The sequence below is a fragment of the Lynx rufus genome, unplaced genomic scaffold (genome assembly GCF_022079265.1).
Source record: "Lynx rufus isolate CCGP_SWC_20201006 ecotype Redwood Valley unplaced genomic scaffold, mLynRuf1.p SCAF_10, whole genome shotgun sequence".
Lineage (NCBI taxonomy): Eukaryota > Metazoa > Chordata > Mammalia > Carnivora > Felidae > Lynx > Lynx rufus.
The window spans coordinates 79,719,560-79,737,714 of record NW_025814824.1 but is presented as its reverse complement, the minus strand read 5'-3'; the positions used below and the strand labels follow the sequence as shown (position 1 = coordinate 79,737,714).

Genomic DNA, 18,155 nt, shown 5'->3' with positions numbered 1-18,155 from the left:
CTTAGACAAGTTTGGCCGCACGTCTGGGGATTTAAACTAGCTGTCAGGAAGTATTTCCCGGCAGGGTCGTGCATCAGTGAAACGGCTCACTGCGGGGGACATCGTGGCACCTCCTGGAAACTGTTAGACGTGGAAATGAAAAGAAGACTCCCGTCGGGGATGGGTTTTAGAATTACTGCTCTTAATGGTACTTCACGAACTCCCCGGTATCTCTCAGGCCTGCACTGACTTCTGGTCTGGGCTAAGGACTGTACCAGGCACTGGGAACGTGAAGGTGAAAGGCCAAGCCCCTCCTGGGAAGGAGGGAGAGAGGAATCCAAATAAACAATTGCTAGGTAGATAAATAAGCAAGCCGATGTAGTTCCTCTGGCAGCACCCTGCACGTGGAATGTTTGTCCCGGGCAAGACGCGTAAGGGGCTGTGGAAGCACAGAAAGGAGGGACTGTTGTGCACAGTTTGAAGATGGGCTTGCAGAAGGAGCATTAGATCTGGATGTTGGAGGACGAGTAGGAGTTTGTTGAGTAGGTGTAGAGGACCAGGCATATTCCAGGCAGAGGGAACAGCACGTGCAAAAGCATGGGGGCACAAAATAGCCTGGTGTGTGCAGGGAATTCTGGCTAATTTAGTAGGGCGTCTCCATAGGTGGCGTGAGGGGATATTCCTGGGAAGCCTGCCCAGAACTAGATCGTGGAGGGTCTCAGATGCTTTAAGAGGGCGTTTGGGTTTGATCCTCAGGATAGTGGGGTTATCGATGGATTTTAGGTGGGTGTTGGTGGTTATCATGGCCAAGCTCACTTTTCAGAGTAGTTACTCTGAGGAAGAGGGTAAGAGGAAGGACTAGGGTCAGAGAGGCTTGTTAGGCTGTGGCCGCACAGGGCCGGGGCGGGGGGTGGCTTTCAGCAAAGGAGGTACTGATATACACATGTCTGATTTGCAGACTCTGAAATTTACCAGCCCGATGGCCTTGCCGTCTTGCCAACATGCAATGAGAATCCTTCTGAAGATTTTCCGGGCCCGACCTCAGTAGCTACTTACTTGAGTCAGCTTCCCACTAAAGTCCGCGTGATTGGGACCCACCAGTCGGAGAACGTTGACACCTCGGGTGATGCAGAAAACTTAAAACGGAAAATCTGTGACTTGGAAACTGAGCTCGAGGGCTACCGGAATTTCTTATTTCAGCTTCAAAAGCACTCCCAGTGCAGTGAGGCCATTATCACAGTTTTGTGTGGGACAGAAGAAGCGGCCCAGGATGCCTTGAACAAGCCCAAGGGTAGTACCGACGAAGAAGAAATGACCTTTTCAAGTTTGCAGCAGGTTCGGTATGTGAAACACATGAAGATCCTTCATCAGCTGGCTCCAGATGTGACCGACGGTGGGCTGCTGGAGGGCCTCAGACGGCAGCTGGTGGATCAGGAGTGTCAGCTGCAGAAGGAGCAGAACTTGAACGTGGAGCTTTTCGGTGAAATCCGTAACCTGCAGAATAGGTTCAGAGATCTCTCCCCCTCCAGGTACATCCCACCTCTGCTTCTTCCACGGTGGCAACCTGCAGTTCCCCCACGTTGCCTCTAGGTCGGAGCCCGTGAGCGGGGGGGGGGGGGGGGATGCTGCTCGGTGGGTTGTGGTTGTGGGTTGTGTGCCGGGCAAGGCTCGATGGTGGGTTTAGGGCAGGTGGGCCCGATGGAGAGGTGAACGTGAGGCCACAGGGAGTGGTGGCCGTACAATTCTTGTGTTGTGTCTTCCGGAATTGGCAGAACAGATTTTGCCCTCCTCAGGCTGGGAACGGGGTGAAGGTATTATGCCAGCCATTCGGGGAGTCCTGGTACGTTTGCTGAACGGCAGTGTTTCCTCCTGGACCCCGTTTTGGCCTTTACTGCGGGGTTGAAACTGATGTCCTAGCCGGGGTAGGAAGGATATAAATATTTCCCATATCTTTACCCTTTAAGGTCATCTTAGAGAAATAAGCCTGTGTTGAAAGAGAAGAATTCTTACGTCATGTTTTACGGGCATAGATAGGTACAGTTTTGCTTTATGAGATGTGACAAAAAAGCGACCAGTTGCAAAGTTGACCTTCATTCGTCACTAATTTGAGACAGACACATTATTCTAAATTGTCAGGAGCCAGAGCGAAGTTTTTCGAGCCTTCGCAAACAGCAAGCTGGGAGGAAGCTTGCATTTTATTGAAAGACGGTAGTGTCAGACGCCCGGGTAGGCACTTTTCTTATTTAATCCTCAGCATCGCCCGGAAAGGTGGTGTTCCTAAATATGGATGAGGAAGTGGAGCCTCAAAGAGGCTGACCGAGCAGATGGCCCAAGGAGACGGGTGGTGTTGCTCAGAGCTGTCGCCAGTGCGCGAGCCCACAGTGTCCTGCCCGAGCACCCCCCCCCCGCCCCGTGTTCTTCCTCACCAGCGAGGCCTGCCCCACCTTCAAGGCTGGTGCCACATGGTCTGTACGTGCACGCTCACCGCCAGAGGTGGTCAGCAGCCCCACGTACTGCCCTCATTTCAGGAAAAGGGGGACACGTTGAACTGAAGGGTCAGCATCTTTGCCGAGCCACGCTGGGGCCGAGTTACTGTGGCCACGCTGTATATGAGCCACGGTTTGCTTAACTTGGGTTTTTCTCCATGCCTCGGAGTACCGGTGGGCTCACACGGGGGAAGACAGATCCGGCGTCAGGAGAGGCCGTATCGTGCGATGCAGCATGGGCTTTGAAGGCGGACTGTTTGAGTCCGAAACCTTCCCCATTTAACTTCGCAATCTCGGAGTCCGTTTCCTCGCTGTAGACAAGGAGGTTCATACATTTGTTGAAAGATTGGGAGGAACAGTTAACTTCTAAAAAACACCTAACGCAGTGGCCGGCAGATCATAGACCCTCCATAAATGGTAGTTAGGATTATGATTACCCCCTGACCTTTGGAGAGGAGAGAGTCGCGATTTTGTTTTCCTGTGTCAACAGTTTCTTTTTTCTTCTTCATGGGAATTTGTGGCGGGTCCTCTGACCCTTGGAGCACTTGTTTCTATAATTCAGAATAATATTTTTGAGGAGTTTATGGAAACTAAATGTTCTCCCGAGTTCTTGCCAGTCTGTACTGTAATTGGGGGCTTTATAAGGTTGAAAATAGCGCAGAAGAACCTTTGTTCCAGCGTTTGTGGGTTGTTTTGAAATCGAAGGAGTGACCTTACACACTTCCAATTTTTCTAGAGGTATATATACTTGTACAGCTGCAGGCTTTAAAAAATTGTGCTCTGTCATTTTTCCAATTAGTGTTAAGGTCACAAAAATGCAATTCTGAAATGGTACAAGCGTTTTATCCCCCCTCCCCCCCCCCCCTTTTATCAGATACGATTCATTAGTTCAGTCCCAAGCCAGGGAGCTCTCCCTTCAAAGACAGCAGATTAAGGACAGCCATGGCATCTGTGTCATTTACCGTCGACATATGAACACCGTGATTAAGGCATTTGAGGAGTTGCTACAGGCCAGCGACGTGGATCGCTATGTGGCCGAGGGCTTCCAGGAGCAGCTGAATCAGTGTGCGGAGCTACTCGAGAAACTGGAAAAGCTGTTCCTCGACGGTAAGTAGGGCAGGGGCTTGCGAGTCTTAAGAAACAGCATTTATCGGTCCAAGACTTCTTGGCAGTACTTAGCTCTGCTCTGATGAGGGGACAGCGGACCCACACTGGCTGCTGTCCCTTCCGGTGACTGCTTCCAGCGGCTGGTCGTCCTCACTGCTCCAGACCCGGGGTCCGGCTGGGGAGGGACACCCCTCCAGTGCCCGCCACATGGCTGCTCCAGATTTTCAAGAGAAGATGGGAATCAGGTGTTTTTTGTTGTTTTTTTTTTTTTCGAGGGGGAGGAGGGTAAGAACTCTTGAGTTTTAAATGTTGGCAACAACAGACAAAACAAGCAAACAAAAAAACCCCAAACATTTATCGGTTAAAAAAAATCTATTCAAGGGTCAGAGGTGGTTTAGAGCAAGGATGAAAGAAAGCCTCTGCTAAACAGTCACTATGTGCTAGGCACTTAAATAGGGGCTGTTGCATTTAAGTAAAAAAATAATCATTTGCAATTCTTTTGAGACTAGAACGAGAATTCTCTTACACTCTTTACCCAGCCTCATCAGTTTTGCCGTGTTCGCTCTGTCGTTTTCTCTCTCTGCCTATATTCAGATCTTCCTCGATTTGTGATGGGGTCGCATCCCGGCAGACTCATCATGAGTTAAAAGTATCATAAGCCAGGAATGCATATAACACCCCAACCTCCCAACACCATCGCTTAGCCCAGCCCAGCTGAAGCGTGCTCAGAGCACCTACAGTAGCCCACTGTTGGGCCCTGTCCCCTTGCGCAGAGCCCATTTTATAGTGAGGTGTTGAGTACCTCGTGTCATATGCCCAACGCCCTGCTGAAAGTGAGAATCAGAATGTCTGTGTGGGTCCAGAATGGTTGTATCAGTTATTTCCTCTCGTGATGATGGGGCTGACTGGGAACCGCAGCTCACCGTCGTCTCTGCCCGGAGCCAGGAGGGAGGATCGTACCGCATGTCCCCGGCTCGGGAAAAGATCACAATTCAGCATCTGCAGCCCAGTCCTTACTGGGTGCCTGTTGCTTTCACACCGTCCTGAAGTCAAAACCTGTAAGCTGAACCCTCGTAAGTCAGGGACCACCTGTGTATGCATACATATGCATATATGTGCGCACATACATTATTATTATTATTGTTATTTTCTAAGACTTTATGTTATGTTATTTTATTTTTTTTTATTTTTTATTTAAAAAAAAATTTTTTTTTTCAACGTTTATTTATTTTTTTTGGGACAGAGAGAGACAGAGCATGAACGGGCGAGGGGCAGAGAGAGAGGGAGACACAGAATCGGAAACAGGCTCCAGGCTCTGAGCCATCAGCCCAGAGCCCGACGCGGGGCTCAAACTCACGGACTGTGAGATCGTGACCTGGCTGAAGTCGGACGCTTAACCGACTGCGCCACCCAGGCGCCCCTGTTATGTTATTTTAAAGTGGGCTTCATACCCAGCACGGAGCCCGATATGGGGCTTGAGCCCAAGGTTCTGAGATCAAGACCTGAGCTGAGATCAAGAGTCGGACGCTTAACCAACCGAGCCACCCAGGTGTCCCCCCCCCACCCCCTGCTGTTTTTTAAGATTTTATTTTTAAGTAATCTCTGCACCCAACGTGAGGCTCGAACTCACAACCCCGAGATCAAGAGTTGCACACTCCACCGACTGAGCCAGCCAGGCACCCCACATTATTATGATTATGATTGTTATCTTCTCCTAACCCTCTGAGGATGGATTGATGGTGTCCTGTCCTTTCCCCCTAGATGTGTCAGTGTGTGGCCCCTCACACCGGAGACCCTCTCTTAGCCAAAACACCGCTGCTAAATTCATGACACAGTATCATCATCTCATATACAGTCTATACTAAAATTTCGCTAATTGATTCAATAATGTCTTCTATGAATTTTATTCCTGATTCTGTTCCAGGACCCACTCCCTACGTGACATCAAGTTGTCTGTTTCTCTGGTTTCCTTTAATCGGGGGTAGTCGTTCACCCTTTGTCTTTCATGACACGGACCTATTTGAAGAGTTCAGGCCAGTGCCCCAGTTTGGGATTATCTGTTTCTTTAGGATTAAGTTAGGAAAATTAGATGAGATTATGTGATTTGGGGAAGAATACGATGTTAAGTATTGTGTTCTCATGGTATCGTGTTCATGAGGCCGCATGCCATTAGTTTGTCCCGTTTTTGGCGAAAATAACTTTGACCATTTGGTTGAGCTGATATGCATCAGGTTTCTCCACTCTAAATGACAACATTTCTCTGTGTCATATAGAAGCAATTAGTGGGAGGTACTTTGTAACCTTGTAAATACTTGGCTCCTCTTCAAATTTGTACTCAAGGTTTGCACAACGTTCCTTGCCTCTGTTATTAATTAATGACTACGATGGTGGCCACCTGGTGGTTTTTTTTTTCTTGACGTCGTTATTTTGTCTTCATTTCTTATTAGATGGCGTCTGTAGAAGGATAAACTCTTCCTTTACCTGCCCCTTTTTATTCCTATATTTGTTGTTTGTTTATTAGCAGTGTGGACTTAGTTTAGGTTCTTATTTTATTCAGGGGACTATTACTCATTCTGTCATTCATCCCGATGCTCAAATTGTTCCTCGTTTGGCAAGTGGCAATTCCTTTTGACGGGTCTCCATCTTTTGGAGGAGCTTCCTTCTGTACATCTGTGCATCCTGGCACAAAAAAGATGTTCCAGCCCCATTGATACTGTCCCTGCCCCTGAATCAGCCATTTCTCCAAGTAGCCCTGGTTCATCTTAAAGGGAAATGCTATGCAAAAACTGTGATTTGGAGGGTGCGCCTGGGTGGCTCAGTCGGTTGAGTGTCCGACTTCGGCTCAGGTCATGATCTCGTGGCCCGTGAGTTCGAGCCCCGCGTTGGGCTCTGTGCTGACAGCTCAGAGCCTGGCACCTGCTTCAGATTCTGTGTCTCCCTTTCTCTCTGCCTCTCCCCTGCTCATGCTGTCTCTCTCTCTTGTCAAAAATAAATAAACATTAAAAAAAAAAACACAACAACTATGATTTGGGGCTGTGTAGGTTCATTGCTACTAGGGGATCATTGTTTCTAGACCCTTTAGCAGGCGGGACTAGAATATAGCTCACATGCATACACATGATATATATAACAATATGTTATTTATTTTAAAAATCATTATTTCACAGTGGGGCCTCCAATTCCAGTCCAGCCCACCGTGCCCTTTATTGCTGTTTCCACTTCTGTATTTGTGTTTCCTGTCTCCAACAGTGAGAATCCTGGCTCTCACATCAGTATGTCCGCTCCTTTGCTTAGTTCTCTAAGACACACAGATAGTTCCAGAATTGCCCCATCCTTAGCACTGTGAAAAGCAAACCTGCTAAGAGATCAGTTCTTTTAGTTTTTAGGCTAAGGGTATGTAGTCAGGTATTAAATTGAAAAGTTATTGGATTTCATTCTTTCTGCAGTGTTGTTAGGATATTCGTGTGAAATATAATTAGATTTATTTGTTTCCATTTGTGCTCAATTTTAGGGTTAGGGTTCCCCTCCCGTTTTTACTGATTTCATTTTATGTTTTGAATATGAAAAATATTAAGGTGGTTCTCAAGCTAAAACTTTCTCCATTGAAATTGCCTCTATGAAATCATTATTTTTGTCCCTCTCCTTTATATCCATGAGTATGACTTTCTAGTTCCCCTTTCTCAAACCTTCGGGAACTGGCCTTTTAGGCATCCCAGCCTCTCCACGGAATGGGCGTGTGCCCGAGACACTAACACCTTCCACTTTGCTAAATCCGGTGATCGCTTTTGGATGGCACCTCACCCAAACTCACAGCAGTATTTTTTGGATGTGGCCCGTCCCTCCCTCCTGGGGGAAATCCTTTCCTCCCTGGGCTTCTAGGAGGACACCACCCAGAGCCAGTTCTCCTCCCACCCCACTGGCCGCACCTTGGAGTTTCTGCCTTCAACACGTGCTGCAAATCTGACCGATCTCCCCTTCCTCATTGCTGCTGCAGCTCCAGTGGATTATTCCAGGCCTGGCCTCCCTGGCCTTCCGGCCTCCACCTGTGTCCTGCCACGGTCCATTTCCGTACAAGAGACAGAGTGATCTTTTCAAAATGTAATCAGGTCCTGTTCCTTCTGCTTAAAATCAAAGGCTTTCCTATGTGAGTTGTAAGAGTTAAATAATGAGCATGAAGCCTTGACTCAGCGCTGGGTCCATGCTCCTATGCGCTCCGTGCTTGCTGATAGCCATACCTGTTGTGAGCGGGGGGCTTACTCCTCAGAACAACCTGTTTTACTTGAGGAACTTAGCCTTACAGAGGAAAGTCAGTTGCTCAAAGTTATAACTGACTTGGTGAAACCAAGATTTGACCTTAGTTCTTCTGTCTTCGTACATACAAAACAGATGACTCACGAGGGTCCACCTATATTCAACTTAATTTCAAGATAGAACGTGGGATAGTTTGGGTTTCTGGGTCTAGAGAGCTTTTCCTGATTTTTTTATAGAACCTAACAGCTCAGGCCTGTTGCACATTGATTGTCCTAGGACCAGCTCCCCAGGACCCTGGGGGCCAGGACGCAGGAGCAGTTGACTTTTCCCAGCTTTGCGAAACCCACTTTCTTCTGACCAAGGGTTTCCAAATAAGCTAGTTTCCATTGTATTATTGGAGAAATAACTGGGTCCTCAAGATAGAGCCGTATCTTCCAGGCCCGAGGCGTTTTTCTGTTTGTCTCTCTTCTTCCTGCAGGCCCTCAACCGGCCTGAGGAGGTGGGAAGCCTGGGAAGCCGAGAAAGACTGCCTCTGGCACCAGCTGCCTTCCCTCACTCATCCAGCCGCCCCCCTTGATTTATTTTTTAGTTATTTATTTACCTTGACAAGCCCAAGGAGATCTCACTTCTTGTTTCTTGCTGGCTCTGGAAGTAGAAAGCACTTCAGGCTTAGCAGACAACACAAACACAGAACTTTATTTTCTTGTATACAAAAGGCGTAAAAGTCTCAGGTACTTCTCTCTAACTTCCTTTCTTAGAGAGTAAAATGTAACCAAGGTGGGTCTTTCTTGGATGCTATCCGAGGGGTCTGGCTCCTGCATTATGAAAGGAGCTTATTGTAAAGTAGTTTTATATTTGAGGTAATTGCATGGCATGAGTTCCTAAAAGTTTTAAATATAACCTTTTTTTTTTTTTTTTATGAATACAAAGCAGTGTTTGTTTATGGTAGAATACCAGATAAGCAAATACTCCTATAATTGCATTATTTATACAGCAAAAATGAACGCCCTGGAATTTATACTTTCAGTTCTGTTTTATATGTATATGTATTTTTTGTAGAACTAGAACTCTTTGCAGCCTTTCCCTCTGTCAAGTTGTAGATAATAAATATTAACCTACATTGTAAGTTTTAGTGACTGCAGAGCATTCTTTTGTATGAATGTCCCGTAATTCACTTAATCATTCCCCATTAGGTGGACGTTTAGATTGTTTCCAGTTTGGGGCTATTGAAAGAACACCATGCTGGAATCTTTGTACATATCCCTGCTTTCCTTTAATAATATTTAGTTGGTAGGATGATGGTGTGGTTTCTCACTCCTTGTAAGGATGAGAGCCGGGTGTGTTTTCTAGCTTCACAAGCTAGGGATTTCACTAGGGGTCCAGAACCCTGCAAGATTTTTCTGCCTCTGTGCATTTTTCTGAGATGAGGATCTGCAAATTTCAGATTCTAAAAGTGGGTTGGGAGCCAAAGTAGATGGAGAACCGGGGTTGCAGTCCCAGGTTTTCCACCGTGTCCTCGTCCAGAGTGCCCCCCAAGGCCAGTAGCGTAAATGAGGAAGACGGCGTTGTCGCCAGGAATGTCTGAGTAAGCACTGGGGAGGATGGTAGGAGATGGTGAGGTAGCCTCTTTCCTCCACCAGCTCACCAGGTTTGTCAGGGTTTAGCCACATGAATAGAAGGCAGCCGCTGGGGTCCTTTCTCTTGACTCTCCTCTGCCTGCAGGAAGAACCTAAACTGTTCATTACTTTCAAGGCCTCCCACAGTCTGCCTTGTCTAGCCCACTACCGTCTCGATGGTGGTGGTGTTGGTGATGATGATGATGGGGAAACCATGAGGAAGGCTGGTCTTTAGCAGCTGCATGTTGTATGCTAGGCATTGTTCTCAGCCTAGGAGAAGGTACGGTTCATCACCTTCATTTAAAATTGTTTTAACGTTTATTTTTGAGAGAGAGACAGAGAGCAAGCAGGGGAGGGGCAGAGAGAGAGAGGGAGACACAGAATCCGAAGCAGGCTCCAGGCTCTGAGCCGTCAGCACAGAGCCCGACGCGGGGCTCGAACTCACAGACCCGAGATCATGACCTGAGCCGAAGTCGGACGCTTAACTGACTGAACCACCCAGGAGCCCCCATCATCTTCATTTAAGAAACAAGGAACAGAGAAGTTAACATACTGGCTCAGGGCTGCACTAGGTGTAGCAGGGTCTGGATTTGAGCCCGGGCAGTTTGCTTCCACAGCCTGACCTCCTGACCGCCATGATGTCGTACTTCTCACACTCTTGTCACTTCAGGTGTCTGGTCTGTACCTCTGTGCTGTGGGCCTTGCTTGCAACTCCCCACTTCTGGGACTTTGTTCAAACCACTCCCTTTGCTAGCAGGCTTTCACTGTCTCTTCCCTTCTAGAAAGCTTCTAGGAAGCTTTCTTTGTTCACCCCAGGTGGAAGCAAAACTGTTTGGTTTTTTATTCTGGGTTGTTCGTAGCTTGCACATGACAATTACGTCCGGCCTTGTGAAGGACACTCTGCCAGGGTGGACAGAACAGACCCCTTTGGAGCCAGACTTGAGTTCAAATCTCAGCTTTATGGTTCTCTTATCCCTTTCATGGTCAGATTTCCTCTGTGAGGGAATACTACCTGTCTCGCGGAGTTATTTCTGAGGATTAAATGAGATTATTTCAAGTGTCTGTATCCTGCCTGACCAATCTTGGGAGCTCAGGAGGTGACAGCAGTGATTTCTCGTGAGCATATTTTATTTCTTGAGAGCATAAACTCCTGGAAGATGGGGGCCTCGTCTCGTCCCGGCCTTCCAAACTAGGCCGGGGCCATACATGTAGTGCCCAGTCAGGATTTGAGGGCAATACTGCTAGTTTTATGTGGTTTGGATCTTACGCTGGGGCTCCCTTCCATTCTGTGTCTGACTCTGTCTGACCCGCATAGTAGGGGCCTGGAGGGAGAGGTATCTCTGAGCTCGGAAGGGAAGTCTTCCAGGAGGAAGGGGTATTGGAGGGGTATTCCGTATTGGAAGGATTCATAGTTGATGGGGAGAGGTATTTTGGGAGCCGTAATGGGCATGCGGGGTCGAGTTAGCATGGTGAACCAGGCTGTCCGGTAAAATGGAACATTTTTCCTCCTAAGTAGCCCTGGGATCTGCCCTCCATGTAGCGCCTTAGCTGCTTCCTATCTTCATACAGCAGTCCTTTCCTGCCTCAAATATCTGTCTGTCATTACCTCCTCTAAATTTGCCCCGATGGTCCAGGCTGGGTCATGTTCATTTCTTCTGTGCGCCCTCCCATGGTATCCCGTGCTGTCCCTTGTCACAGCTCAGTAGTGTAATTGTCTTTTGGGTCTCTTGTCCCCACTCAGCTGTGAACTCAACGAGGGTCGGATGGCCCCTCAGTCACCTCTGTATCCTCAGTGTCCAGCACGGGCACCGGGAGGAGAGTGTAAGCACGTTACACAAATTACTGGTGGACGGAAAGGAAGAAACATTTGGGCCGTGGAGGAGATGCCAGGCTATGATATTTGAACCGGGTTCTCTACGACCGGTGGACTTTGAGCAAAGGAGTCCTGTTTCAAAAGAGGCCTCTCAAATGGAGGCAGCATACGCGATGGACCGGTGCAGAGAGGAGGGCGGGTCGGCCAGTCCTGCAGGTCCCGCGTGATAATTCTCGTGTTCACATGTGGAGCGGGTGACTAGACGCGTTTTTATTTGACAAGGTGAGGCCCCCGCCACGACCCAGCTTTTAGGCGTAGCGGTAAGATTTGCCTGAAAGATGGAAGCGGTGCCTTCATGCCACGCTCCCTAAGCTGTTGGAACAGCTGGACAGATGGTACCTGTCACCTGTGTGGAGCGGTTTCCACCGCAAAGTTCACCGCACCACTCGTAATGACGTCCCTGTGACTCCCACGCTAACCATTTGTCGTTTGGTTTTAAAGAACTCTGTTGTGGCTGGGGAATGGGCAGGATACAGTTGTTGAATCCTTACAGACTCCTCAAAGGACGTCCTGTTTGAAGACAGAAACTCGTGCTTTGGGTGGTCTCAGGACACTTCCTTCTGTGGTCGTGGATTTTATTAAGGAATTGAGGAGAGGCGTTTTTTTTGTTGTTGTTGTTTTTGGTTTTTTTTTTTGTTTTTTTGATAGTTACAAGATGAATTTTTGGTCGGAAGTCCCAGCGTGCTTAAAGCCTGCCCCCGACCAGTGGTACCCTGCCCTGTGCGGTTTCCGAGGCGTGTGTCTGTGCTCCTGGAGGGCGATTGCACGGTGAGGCAGGCTGTGATGCTATCGTGTGCTAGGCTGGTACGTGTAGACTGCTGAGCCCCTTGGAGGGCCGGGCTGGGCAGATGGGCCATCCTCAGGGTTTTAGGGCCAGAATCTTACCGGCTGAATGTTGGTAAGCAGCCCTGTGCAGGTGCGAGATGGAAAATGCCGAGTTGTTCTTCTAACAGCACTTGTCGCTGCCCGTTTATGGGGGTCTTGCCGCCCGGGACTGCAAGTCAGCGTCTTGGAAATAGACCCAGTTAAATGGATATTTCCCCTCTTGACCAGGAATGTAGAAGACAGAAAGGTGGAACCCGTCCACTGTGGTAGGGGCCTGTCAACCTCTCTCTGCCTTTTGGGGAGCCACAGTGTCACTGCATTTTTGATCAGGATGTAACCAAGAGGATCAAGACCTAGTTTTGTGGTTGAGCTAGCTCTGGAGTATCTCTGCATCCTTTGCTTCACTGGAGCATGTATTCAAGTAGGTGATCGAGTGTGAGTTGAGCAGAGTAAGAGGGGCCCCATCACACCTTCTGGATTTGCACCTCTTTTCTGTACAGTGGAAATCCTGCCACTGTTCCGGACGGGGTCAGTGTCAAGGAGCCATCTTTGGGGCCGGGCACCTGATCTCGGGGGCCTGGCTGGCCCTCTTCCGGTGCCCGCCGATGCCATGCCATGGCAGGTGACTCTCAAGCCCTCGGGACATCGTGCTGGCTCTCGGTGCCCGTGGCTGTGCTGCTGGGGTGTTGAGGGGGCCCCGAGAACAACACCAGCCGGCCCCGGGAGCAGGCGGTGGGGACCACAAGGCACGAGGCAAACACGCGAGGCTCCGGGTGCTCCTTTCCTCTGCGCTGTGGTGTTCGAGAACTTTCCCTTTTAGGAGTAGTTTTGAAAATGGTATGTGTGGGTGCACTTTAATTATAGTCTCATGTTTCAAGTACGGCCACAGAAGGGTTTGTTTTTTCCTTTAGCCACACGTTAGCTTCTTCAAAGAGCTCATCCCAGGCTGCAATTTCCAGAGTTCTGAAGTATTTTTAACATGAAGTTGTTAGTCTCTTTGAAATCTGGGCTCCCGTGTTTCCTTTCAGACAGCAAACGGGGCCGTGCAGGGGGAGCCGAGCGCCTTCTTCCCAGCTACGTTTCGAGCTTTATTTTGTTGTCTTTCCCCATTTCTTGTAGTCATTCCCCTGCTGCAGGCGCTGGCTTACTCAGCTGCACTCACATACTCCTCTGCCTGCTAATCCCACTTCTGAGAGTCTTTCCTGAGGAAATCATTTAAATGCAGATAAAGCTGTATGTACAAAGATGTGTATTTCCTTTATGTATAAAAGTGCAAAATCGGAGATGACCTAAATGTCAAATAAAGGGACCGGCAGAAACTGGTACATGCATGCCTACAGTGGAATATTAATGCAGCCATTAAAACTTATGTTTCTAAAGCAAATTCAGTAAGACAAATGCTTCTAATAATAAAATTCGAAGGGAAAACAATTAAGCCCCAGTGCAGCGTCACCCAGGCCAAAATGCGTGGAAAAAAAGGACGGAAGGAAGTCCACGGCATGTCTGTTGTAGGTACCTGGAGGACGGTCATGTTCTTTTTCTTGTCTCTGTTACCTGTTTCCTGTAATGAGGATATATTGTGTTGAGAGTTTTAGAGAAGGAAAAAGAGCATGCACCCAGCAGCGCCTTTGTGATCGCTTTTTATTTTTTATTTTTTTTATTTTTTTTATTTTTCAACGTTTTTTATTTATTTTTGGGACAGAGAGAGACAGAGCATGAACGGGGGAGGGGCAGAGAGAGAGGGAGACACAGAATGGGAAACAGGCTCCAGGCTCTGAGCCATCAGCCCAGAGCCCGACGCGGGGCTCAAACTCACAGACCGCGAGATCGTGACCTGGCTGAAGTCGGACGCTTAACCGACTGTGCCACCCAGACGCCCCATTTTGTGATCGCTTTTTAGATTCAGGGCTGTCCCGTCCCTCCAGAACTGGTGCCAGAGCAGTGATGAAGGAGGAGCCTGTGGTCTGAATGGGTTCTCGGTCATCCTACTTTAAATACCCGGGATTGTTAGAAAAAGTGTTTAAACAAATGGAACAGGGCCTCTGCGGATGTATGAGTCAGAGATTATTAGGGATCACTTGGGGTTTGTTTGTTTGTTTGTTTGTTTTTTAATGTTTTCCTTCTTCTTGATGTTCCTTCTGCTTCCAGGGAAATCGGTTGAAGTGGAAATGAGCACCCAGGATGAACCGACGGAGAGGTGAGTGTGTGGCGTTCGGGAAGAAGACGGCGGTTGGTCGGTCTGCTGGGTACACTGTGGCTCCCTCCCGTTCAGTGAGTCCCCTGCCTCTTGTACGTGAAGCGTAAACAGCTGTGAAACTGACGGTGCCCTCGCAAAGCCCGCAGCCTTCAGTCAGTCGTTTTAGGTCATTCGTGGCATTTCTCTGTTAGGTTCTGTGACTGGGACGACACGTTCCTTCTGTCGGCCCCTGGGTACCTGCAGGCTAAACGTCACATGCCTCAGCCTGACACTTGAGGCCCTCCTCGGTCTGACCCGTCTTTCTTTCTGTCATGTTCCCCGTGCTGTGGTCTTATCTGACCTGTTGCTGTCCTCCAGCCCGTGCCTGGACACGAGCCGTATGCTCGACTTCTTCCTGTTGTAGTTTGGAAGTCCTTCAGCAGAGTCGGCGTTCGTGGCGATGAACCTGGCTCTCCCCGGCGCCCCCGTCTCTCTACGACTTCCCGGGATCAGCGATTCTTCCTGTAGCACTTGGCACATCGTCACATTGCAGCACTTAACCACATGGCGATGTGACGCTTCCTGCAATTACCTTCCCGCTCCCAGAATTCCCCGGAACGGGAAAGCGGCTAGCGTATAACCGGGTGTTGGCGTGTGTCTGCTGCTGCTCTAGGCATTCGTGTTCATTATTTCTGACCCTAGGAGGCAAGCATTGTTGTTCCCATTTTAGGGCGAGGAACCTGAGGGTCAGAGTTGCATGCTTGCCTTGAAAAGGCAGAGCTGGAGTTTGAACCTGAGTCTGTCGTACTCCTGAGGCCTTATTACCACAAATTGCCTTTTTGGGGACAGAGACTGTGTCTTGAATTCCAGCCCCAAGTGTGTAGCGTATAGTTGGAGTTCACAAAACGCTCATGGAATAAATGTATACTTTCTTAGTTTGCCTCGATGGCCCACAGGGAGGGTCAAGGTGTCGTCCTCCTCTGTTTACTGGTTAGAGGTTCTTTTTTTTTTATTTTTTATTTTATTATTTTTTTTTTTTAATTTTTTTTTTCAACGTTTATTTATTTTTGGGACAGAGAGAGACAGAGCATGAACGGGGGAGGGGCAGAGAGAGAGGGAGACACAGAATCGGAAACAGGCTCCAGGCTCTGAGCCATCAGCCCAGAGCCCGACGCGGGGCTCGAACTCACGGACCGCGAGATCGTGACCTGGCTGAAGTCGGACGCTTAACCGACTGCGCCACCCAGGCGCCCCTAGAGGTTCTGACTGTTGTTAGTGCTATGGGTATTTCCCTCCTCTTTGGAGCAGCGACCCTTTGGGCTTCTGGGGCTAAGATGTCTGGGGTGCAGAACTGTAGATTTTATGGGCATGTTGAAGGCCACATCATCAGAGTGAGCAGGTGGGGAGGCATCACCGCTCACCGGAGGATGTTTTAATCAGAGCTTCTGTGAGTTCGGAAGAAAACTCCTTTCCCACTGTAGTATTTTTGCAGATCCCTCCCGGTTTGACCCTCCGCTCCCATCCTTCTAATAACGGATCACATTGCAGTGGCGGGCCGTGGAGAGGGCAAGCAAGGCCTCCAGGGTGGAGGCGGTCGTAACTGAGAGCTAAAGGATGAGGCCAGGGGCAGGGATTGCCGGACAGTGTCCGTGTGCGAGGCGAGGGAGACGTGGCCCTGCGAGCTGGTGCCGGGAACGTAAGGGTCAAGGCCAGAGGACAGGCAGGGCCTTGCTGGACTGGTCCTCAGATTCTCTGTTAAGAGCGCAAATTCTGTGCTGCAGGAAGAGGGGAGTCTTTGAAGGAGGGTAAGCTGGGGCCAGGCAAGAGATTTGCTATTGTGAAAGACGCCCGTGGTTGCTTGGAGAATGGGCTGCGGGGCGGGGCGGGGGAGGGGTGGGGTGGGGAGGGGGGGGTGCGTGGAGCCTCCTTCAGCCCCCTTAACCATGTGTCACCCTTCCCGTTTCCGACAGGTTTGTTTCTTTTCCTTCTGTTCTGCCTTTTTCAGCTGTAGGCTTAGCGCTCACACGGGTCACTCCTAAGCTAATTAAATGGGTGCCCTTGGCCCATTCGGCACTTTGGCAAGGCAGCGACAAGCCCGTGCGTCCATCACACTGTCTGGGCGAAGTTGCATCTGGTGTTTACCTGTTAATGAATGCGTGGCAGCTCCGGAGTCCTTTGCTCTTGTCTGAGCTCATGAATAATGAGACAAGAAGTAATAGGAAAAAGTGGGAGAAAAAAAAGAGCTTAAATTAAGGAGCTTATCTATAATGGAGACTCAGGTGGGCTTTTCGCAGAGTTCAGGGTGTTCTTCTTTATGGCTTAGGTGGCTCTTGGCAAATACAGGTTAATAACCAGATGATTGCCAGAGTGGTGGTTTTGGGACCTGCTTGGAGGCCGTGAGGGTTTTGAGAGTTTTAAACCCATAAGGCCTCTTCATGGGTTTGAGGTGGCCTCCCACTTTCTCCTGGGGTCCCAGAGCCAGACAGACCTGGGTTCAAGTGTGAGCTCTGCCACTAAGAAGCTGTGAGACAGTGAGCAACTTGTGATGCAGCTCAGTCTCCCCAGCTCTGAATGAGGATGGTCGTCCCTGCCTCAGAGGGTTTCTGTGGGGACCAGGTAAGGTAGTACATCTAACATGCCTGGTACAGAGGGAGCCGTCGATAAGCGGCTGCCTTTGACCCGTGTTCTTTCTTAGGCTCCCTCCCCATAAGCCACGTAGTGGCTCCCCCTTCACTGGCTCCAGACTCAACCCCACGGCGTGCTTTTTGTTTTTAGAGCGTCCTCACTAAAAACTGCTCTGGGGAAGCAAAAGGGCTCCAAAACAAAGTTGTAAATACGGGGAAATTACAAGGGGCCAAATGATCTTAAGTGTTTGTTCCCAAGTCATGGTCCTGGCTTGGAATCTTAGTGTGGGAAACGATTTCTCTTTCAATCCCTATGGTCAAGGATCGAGGAAGGCAATTTAACCTACCAACACATCCTGCCTGAGTCTCCCGAGCCTTCTGCCTCTCACGCGTTGTCCGACTGTGAAATGTCCGAGAAGTCCTCCGGCCTCTCACGAGACCAGAAGCAAGACAGTGAGACCGGGAGGACCTCGGTAATGGCGAACCATTTTTCTCAAGGTAAGCTGAGCTTTGCTAAGCATTTCAGATGCGGCCAAGGTTTCCTGGTTTAAACAGTAATTTGCCGTCTTGCCTGAGTAAGCAGAGCGTAGTGACATTCGAATATTTGTCTGATGAAAGGAGATCCTGGCAGGGCCAAAGCTGGTCATTCAGACTATCATTTATCACCAGGGAAAGCTGCGGTTGTTGAAAGTGTTGGTGATTGGGGAAGAGTCATTTTTATTTCTTAATGATGACTTATTACGTGATTTGCCATTTCCTCGTGCTTCTGACGGTGGCAGAAAACAGGCTGGAAAGCAGAGGTTATGTGTCTGTTCCAAGTGTGGTTAATTTCCTGGTGTTCCTTTCAGACGCTTTCCGAGGCACTGTCGCTTTGAAGACTCTTGCTTTGAATCGTACAGATTCCCCAGAGCACCTAACCACCCCCCGCCCCCCCCCCCCACTGCCCACCATTTGAACATTTTGTACTTCTGTCAATCTGCAGTATTTCCCTTTAGTGTGTGACCCTTCATCCTTCGGCTCAGTCCCTTGTCCTGCCTCTGACTGTGGTCCATGGGCTCAGTCGGTAGAATCCCAAGCGTCCATCTACCCGAGCTCCCTTTTACCTCTTCTGCATTTACAGTCTTCATTGCCTCCTGTTGGGTGTTAGGGAGGGATTCATGTTTATAAGTCAATGTGTTTCCGAAGTTCAAGGGATAATATAGACCAGGGATTGGCAAA

General features: G+C 49.1%; 1 protein-coding gene across 7 annotated transcripts in view; it reads left to right on the top strand.

The window, feature by feature from the left end:
* Window positions 1–18,155, top strand: part of CDK5RAP2 (CDK5 regulatory subunit associated protein 2) — a 173,673-nt gene that overhangs the window by 125,490 nt on the left and 30,028 nt on the right. For 6 of the 7 annotated variants that reach the window (XM_047068608.1, XM_047068639.1, XM_047068616.1 and 3 more), the window contains 4 exons: window positions 938–1,508; window positions 3,340–3,572; window positions 14,286–14,334; window positions 17,260–17,435. In XM_047068608.1, the coding sequence (XP_046924564.1) occupies window positions 938–1,508; window positions 3,340–3,572; window positions 14,286–14,334; window positions 17,260–17,435 (1,029 nt within the window). The remainder of the gene's footprint in view (window positions 1–937; window positions 1,509–3,339; window positions 3,573–14,285; window positions 14,335–17,259; window positions 17,436–18,155) is intronic. The other variant, XM_047068648.1, reaches the window with a different exon arrangement.